Source organism: Phodopus roborovskii, unplaced genomic scaffold, assembly GCF_943737965.1.
Source record: "Phodopus roborovskii unplaced genomic scaffold, PHOROB, whole genome shotgun sequence".
NCBI classification, from domain to species: Eukaryota; Metazoa; Chordata; class Mammalia; order Rodentia; family Cricetidae; genus Phodopus; species Phodopus roborovskii.
Window position 1 is genome coordinate 19,970,001 of NW_026126567.1, and position 7,558 is coordinate 19,977,558.

Genomic DNA, 7,558 nt, shown 5'->3' on the forward strand with positions numbered 1-7,558 from the left:
TCTTCACTTTGTGAGAAGTGGGGGGGGGATGGGAACACGCTGAAGAACCTACGGTTTAGTCAGTGCTCTTATATTTAAAGTTAATTCTGGACTTTTAGTGGAGGCCTGTGTTGTAATTAAAAAAAAAAAAAAAAGGAACATGAGAAAGATGCCATGTGACAGAGTTCAATTAAAGGGGTTTTTATATGGGGAAAAGACCATAAAGGGGGGAAAGAGGAGGGGGAGATGGGCCTCTGGGACAGGAGCAGCAGGAGAGGAAAGAGAGGCGGGGGGGGGGGGGGGAAGAACAAGAGGGGGAGGAACAGACAGACAGAAAGAGGGAGGCAAAGAAAGAGGGGGGATGGGAGGCAGGCAGAGCCCTTTTAAAAGAGAACATAGTGAATGTGCACAGGTGCTCTTAGTGGCTGCAGCTGAGGACGTATCCTGACAGAACCCCAAGGCCAGGCCAGTACAGATGCCTGAATACTGTCCATCTTCACCTAAAATGCCTTTGTTCTGAGGTTTCTCTTTATTTAATAACAGGCACTATGCCAGGCATGGTACTTTGTTATCTTATTGAATGCTTATAAAAATCATATGATGCAGATAATATTACACTCCACATCACAGATGAGGAAGTTCCATACTGGTGAAGTAAGAAGTGCCTGCCGTGCGGAGCTACATAGCCTGCATCTGAATCAAAATCTAAAGCTCAAAAGAATTAACCACCCCGCTAAGGCTTAGTGTGAAAATGTTCTTGAAACCCTTTGATCGCAGTTAATTCATTCATTCACCCATGTTATATGAGCACATCTTATACCAGGTCCTGTGCTAACTCCCGATTAGAGTCAAGAGAGAAACCTCAGAGAATAACCATGTATGTATCAAGGCATTGCATGTTACTTCCATCAATGTGTGCAATTTTTATGCTTTTATGGAGCATTGAAATCTTTAATTAAGTAAATCTCTGAAGAGGACCTTGTGCAGGAGTCCTGGTAGGTCATTCCCCTGCCTATTTGTGTTTTGATAATCATATCAAGAAGTTAATGCAAGTAAGATTGCACTTTGAATATTTGCCAGGAACTGAACTTACTGCTTTCTACTTTTCAACAGGCTAAACGGGATACCAAGCGAATGTCTGCGAAAGAAGTCACTATTAATGTTACAGAGAATCTCCGACAGATGGACAGGAGTAAAAGAATCACAAAGAACTGCGTCAATTAGCAGTGCCTGGATGGAGGAGCAATTGAACCTTTTTTGTGGGGTCCAGTCAAAGAGTCTTGATGACGTGGGTGTTGTTTGCTAAACACAGCAGCCTCTGCGCATCTGGAGAGGTGGCTTGACCAGGCAACATGTAGTCACCCGAGGTGTGAGGGCCTTCTCAGTGTCCTGTTTATCACACACACACACACACACACACACACACACACACACACACACACACACTTATTGAAAAGTCCTGAAATACGTTCACAGATTGCCAAAATGTGGTTTGTTTTTCCCCTTTGCAGCTTCCATAGCATGGTCTTCTGTAGCCTTGGTGAAGTACATGGGTCTGCGAACAACATAGAAATGCAGTAGCGTAGCGGATTTCCCGAGGCAACAATCACACATCAGTGTGAAGCTCGTGCCATGTGTGGTCCTGAACCCTTCTTCCTTTCGGTCTAAAAACAGCTATCACAAAATTTACTGTTTTCACTTCAGAGCTGGCTCTCATCCAATTCTAAACCCAGAAATATAAGAACTGGAGAAACGGAAAAACTCAGAGATAGAGCAACCCCAGCTGCACATGTTTACTCCGCCAGTGCCCGTGGAGTGTCTTTGAGAGGTGTGGGTGACACAATCACACCTGTTCATCTTCTACCTGGAAAGGCCTCCTAGGCTGGCATCCAGACATTGGCTTCCAAACCAGAATATAGCAATGTCTGTGGCCATTGCATCCAACCTGCAACTCCCCCTGGGACCTAGCTACATGTTGCTTATTTTCCCATAGCTTTCCCATTCCCTTTTACTCTCATGACCTCCAGTCAGATCATTTGCAACTAGGATCAAAGGCTGGACACCACTCACAGGAGGGAAGTGACCCGGGGACACATGGTGGCATGCGTGGTGCCCCTTTTGGTCTTCCAGTATCAGCGCCAAGGACTGTGTTATTTTGGTGTCTGCAAAGTAATTAGTTTAGGAAGCCAGAATCTGGTTGGTGTATATTCATGTTGACATTAGACTGACAAGGGACAGTAAAGATGCTTGGAGAGGAATCTTCTAGCATTTCTAAATACATCTTCCTGCAAAGTCTAACATAGCATGAGTTTGAGAGGACTGTTAACATTCTGGGCTTAGGAAAGGCATAGACCGAGTTGTACCAAACTGTCCCAACCAACTCCACATTTAGCAGCAATAGCAGCCTGGTGACATGTTTATATGACACTGTCCAAGAGACGTAACCTCAGCAGGCTAAAATGCTTTCTCTGATATGATTCCTCCAGCACAAGTAGAACGATAGATCGTCTGTTTGTTAGTATCAAACATTCACTTCCAACCTTGTGCCAGCTATGGTGACAGATGTGGAGAGATTTGGAGTCCGATCAATCATGACTGTATCTTCTGACTCTATAGGTGAGCTTGGTAGCCAGGAGACCAGCGTGGACCCTATGGCACAGGACCGATTATTGCAGTGGGCTATCACTTTTAGGTTAAAGGTAGCTTCCTGTTAATCACAGATGTAGGTATTTGCCCATCACTGTCCAAGCCTTTGCAATATACACCACAGTTCCCCCAAACCTCTCTCATCCCGACTCTGTTTCAAAGGGCTTTTAGGGAACTTCCTGTCCTAAGAATTTAACTAATAAAAACAAAAGCAAGCCCTGGGCCTCCTGTTTCCTCAGTGGCATCGCCCCGCAGGAGTCCTGCTTCAGGGTTGGCAGCGGTCCGACCCTGTTAGCTCAAGGGCTTGCTCTCCAGGGCATGCACGCTGTGTTTTGACATGCTGCTTTCCTGGTTGACATGCTGTCAGCCACGGGCTAAGGTCTGCTCCCCTTTGCGTTTGCCTCACTTCACTGATGCACGTTGTTTGGAATGTCCCATCTGGAAAAGTTGTCTCTGCATATATAGAAACATGCTCTCACTTTCTGAGGAGGAGGAATGGAGCGAGGGCCTCTGATCTGGCCACATCATTGAAATTTCCATCTGGCAGAGTTTAAATGTGTGGTTAAGCCAGAAACTGGTTCTTACTATATCCCATTGGATAACATTTTCCATTTTGAAGTTTGTGTCAATAAAGTCATTAATTTCAAACATATGTGGATTGTTACAGACTCTCTTTACTGGAACCTTAAATCTGTATGCACAGCTGGGTAGATTTTTTTTTTTTTTTTTTTTTAACAATGGTGTTTTACAGAAGCGATTCCTTCAAACAGCCTTGTGGATTAGGTGAATTCGGTAACGAAAACGCAATTAGCGCCAACTTACAGAGCTATTTATAGTCTTCTCGGACAGGAACTGGTGGGCTGGGATGCCAGACAGGAAAGCCAGCCTCAAGGTTAGTGCTCCCCAGCCTCTCATTACTGGTGCCTGTCTCAGATGTCCAGACTATCTGAAAGACTCGAGGAGCTGTCAGGTACCCCGAAACTGAGCCAAACCCAAGTGTATAAAGATAGGGTAATTGGAGAGGGCCGCAGTTAGAGAGGTGGGTCTAGCCTGAGCTCACCTTAGTCTTCTGGCCAGGGTGAGCCTGATCTGGCATGAGAAGGCACTCTGGGTTAAGGTCAGAAAGCAAGTTGGTAATTCAGGGAAGACAGAAACTGTAGTCCTTATAAAAACTGTCCAGTATACACACATAACATATTATATGTAATAAGGAGCAGGAGGTGAGGGCTACCTAGGTTGCTGTCAGCGCCCTGACCTCATGGACTGTTCTTCCAGTGCTCATCTCCACAGTCCACAGTGCTACCTGCACCCAGGCCTGATCATTGTGGCCCCTCCCTAGTGTCCCGGGAATACCTGCTCTCTGTAGCTGTTCCTCTCAGCGGGGTTAGGAGGGCTCTTCTGCACCAGTCAGATATGAGGCACAGTTCGTTCAGCTGGCATGCTGTACACAGCTCCAGCAGGCACCCCGCACCGAGAGACCATGTCCATCCTCTCCTTCTCAGCCAGTCTGATGTCATTTAGATAAAGATGGCATTTGTGAGTCTCCGTTTCTTCCTGCTGCTTAGAATGTGGAGGTAAAAGCTGGAGCAACGTCGGTCCACTGGGCTGTCAGGTGGCCTCGGAAGTGGACGCCCTGCCAACCCGAGCAACAAATTGGAAGTAGCCTGGGATCCTGATTCCACGCAGCCTCCCTGAGCCCTGCACTGTACATACTTGACTGTGTGTGGCCAAGAAATGATGCATTTGCTTCATTTAATCTACTCTTCCAGGTTGTAATTCATCAGCAAAACTAATTTAAATTAGTGTAGAAAATGTCATCTTCTTTTGAAGACCTGGAAGTCTCTGTCTAAATCTCTTGGTCCCAAGTTCTCTGGACCTCATGTCTGCATGCGCTAGAACTGGTGTCTCCAGAAGGTGAGGGCCCCCCACTCATGTGACTTAGCCAGACTAGCTCTGCATTGTCACCTGCCTGAGGAGGGTGACTTTGCAACCCCTGTTCCAATTTGTGTCCCCCAATACTTGGCTTTCTTTTCTTTCAAGAGTCATTCAAATGCTGATTGTCACCGTTTCCACAAGTTTGGGAAGTAGCTAATTTGGGAAGCTAACAGCTAAAATTATGTATGTATTCACTTTCATGTACTATAACTATATTTATTGAAAATCTTCAATGTGCCAGAAATAGGAAAATTTTGCGATTATTTATTTACTTATCTATTTATAGTTTTTGTTTGTTCTACTACAGTAGCTCCATCCACAAAGTCAGGAACCATGTCTGTTTTATTTCCAATTTCTAGTACATTGAAACTTTTCAATAAATATACACTGTATTTTGATCTTATTCACCCCCCACACCCTCTTGGATCCATTTCCCGTTCCCACTGACTTCTTCACAGCCGGTCCCCCTCATAGTTTTGTGCTGAAACTTTTTTTTAGTAAGATTCTTTGGCCAGCATTCTTCCTGCCCTGTCTCTGGTAATAAGGTTTCTTGCATTTGTATAGAGAAGACAGCTTCCCTGGGCTTTATCTCCAGCTTTCTGGAGGAAAAATAGCCTGAGCTTTCCTCTTGGAACATTTTCTAAAGTGACGTTAGATCCAAATAATCCTTATACCAGAGAGACATCTTTGCATGCTCCGTGACTCTTTGGTGACAATTTGGCTAATTTATTTTAAATAGGAAATGTATACACTCTTTCAACAGTTCCTTTTTAAGCTCTGTGTTATGAACTGAACTGTATACCTCCCAAACTTGCTTGCTGAAGCCCTAAGCCCGTGTGTACAGAATATGGTTTTATTTGGAGATGGGTGGGTGTTTAAAGAGGCAACTAGGACAAAATGAGGTCATCTGGGTGGGCCCTAATCCAATGTAACCTTGGCACTTCTACAAAGGAGAGATTAGGATGCACAGACACACAGAGGGGGACACCCCTGTGAGATACCAGAGGAAGATGCCCACATGTAGACCAAGGAGCAAGGACGCAGAAGTAACACCCTGCTGATCCTTTGATCTCAGACATAAAGGCTCCCGGTTATGAGAAAATCAATGTCTGTTAAGTCACCAGGGCTGTGGAGCTTTGTGAAGGCATTCCTAGAGACATCCCTAGGAAACTGGTACAACGCTCTAGAAAAGTATGTGGATATATAAGTTGGGTGTAAGGACCACTGCTCAGTCTTCTGGAACTTGGTTTCAGGGGACAGGAGAACACAGTTCCACATGGAACACTGCTACCTCCCTTTACCTCTTGAAGTGCTCCCCAGTGATCTTCCAACTGGGCCACCTACCTTCCTTGGCTGGAGGGCTTTGTCTGATTCCTTCCAGGGCGTGAATTGACAGGACATTGTTGCTATTGATGCTTTGCCACTTCTTCCCCAATCCCAGCACCCTTCACTCAACTCTAATGCTAAGATAGGTGTTTTCTATGAGCTCCTAGAATTTTCCCAGATGTATGTACTCCAATTACCCAGCAGGTAGCTAGTTTAATAACATACCCCTTTATTGCATGCTTCTCTGATTGGTCTCCAGGGTAGGCACACTGCTGTAGCTGCAGGCTTCAATATGAACCCCATCCTTCCTCCTGTCTCTTTTTTATTACCACACCATCTATTTCGAAGACTTGGTTTTGTCCCTTTCTCCCGAGCATGCTTAGAATATCCTAAAGTCCTCAGCTGTCAGTGTGCAACTCTTGGATCTCTAAATGTTTTGCTTGAATATGGCACCACAAGTAGATTTTATGGAAAATAAACAAAGAAACAAACAAACAGGTAAATGTTCTGTTTTGCTTCAGAGACATAAGAAATGTCATGGAAAGAAATGCCCCCAATGACAACTTGGCAGAAGTCAACAGCTACATGAGTTCATAAGACAGGCAGGTAGTAGAAATGAGTTGGTACACCATGAGAAGCAGAAGACTCGGAGAAATAAGTGTATGGTGTGTTTAAGAGTACTTGATGGTAAAACAAGATGAAACAACAATGACAACAGAAAACAGCTTACAAAGATGAACAATCGTACCAGGATTTTGCAATCCATACTACAGATAGAGTTGGACCAAATTTATGACTGATAATGTTAGATAATGGCCTAGACTTGCTTTGATAAATTTATTTGCTCTTTGAACTTGTTCTGCCCTTGGAACCTCTTTATGTGAATGTGTGTATCCTATGCTATTGTCTATGAAGACTCCACAGCAAGCTCAGGTAAGGAATAGAGTCCTGGGAAGACACACTATACTGTGAGATGGTCAAGACCAAGCCCATTCTCCCCCAAGAAGGAAGGCATTTATGCTAGTGAATGCAACTAAAACTCTTTAGGTGAACACCACAGGAACCATGTTGCCCAGCATGCGACTGCTGGTTAAAATTCTGCTTGGTAGTGATCTGGAATGTCAGCAAGTCTGTCCATTGTCATTGAGCAGTTTGGTGTATGTGGGTGGCAATCCTGGGCCTATTGCAATGTTTCCTATTTCCTTCTCAAGCTTCTGTCATCTGATTCTGCTATTCTGACTGAAACTTCATACTCCAGTGTCAACAACAGGGTCAGCAATACTCTAATTTCCAAGTCGAGTGCTGTGTCCAACTCCTCACCTTGCTTGGCTTCTCTGCTCTAGTTTCTTCTCAGCCTTCACAAGCTCTCCCCTCCTTGGGTAACGCTAACATTTCTGATTCTATCAGTTGTCACTCTTTGTCTTAGTTGGGATTTTATTGATGTGAAGAGACACCATGACCATGGCAACTCTTATAAAGGAAAACGTTTAATTGGTGCTGGCTTACAGCTTCAGCGGTTTAGCCCATTACTGTCATGGCAGGAAGCGTGGCAGCATGCAGGCAGACATGGTGCTGGAGAAGGAGCTGAGAGTTCTACATCTGGATCCACAGGCAACAAGAAGAGAATAAGACAACATTAGGCCTGGCTTGAACTTCTGAGACCTCAAAGCCG

At 44.7% G+C, this 7,558-nt stretch overlaps 1 protein-coding gene across 1 annotated transcript in view; it reads left to right on the forward strand.

Moving 5' to 3' along the window:
- Baalc (BAALC binder of MAP3K1 and KLF4) overlaps positions 1–1,250 on the forward strand; it is a 44,838-nt gene extending 43,588 nt beyond the window's left edge. Inside the window, exon 3 of the mRNA XM_051202603.1 lies at positions 1,093–1,250. Within this exon, the coding sequence (XP_051058560.1) occupies positions 1,093–1,203 (111 nt within the window). The 3' untranslated portion in view covers positions 1,204–1,250. The remainder of the gene's footprint in view (positions 1–1,092) is intronic.
- The last annotated feature ends 6,308 nt before the right edge of the window (positions 1,251–7,558 follow it).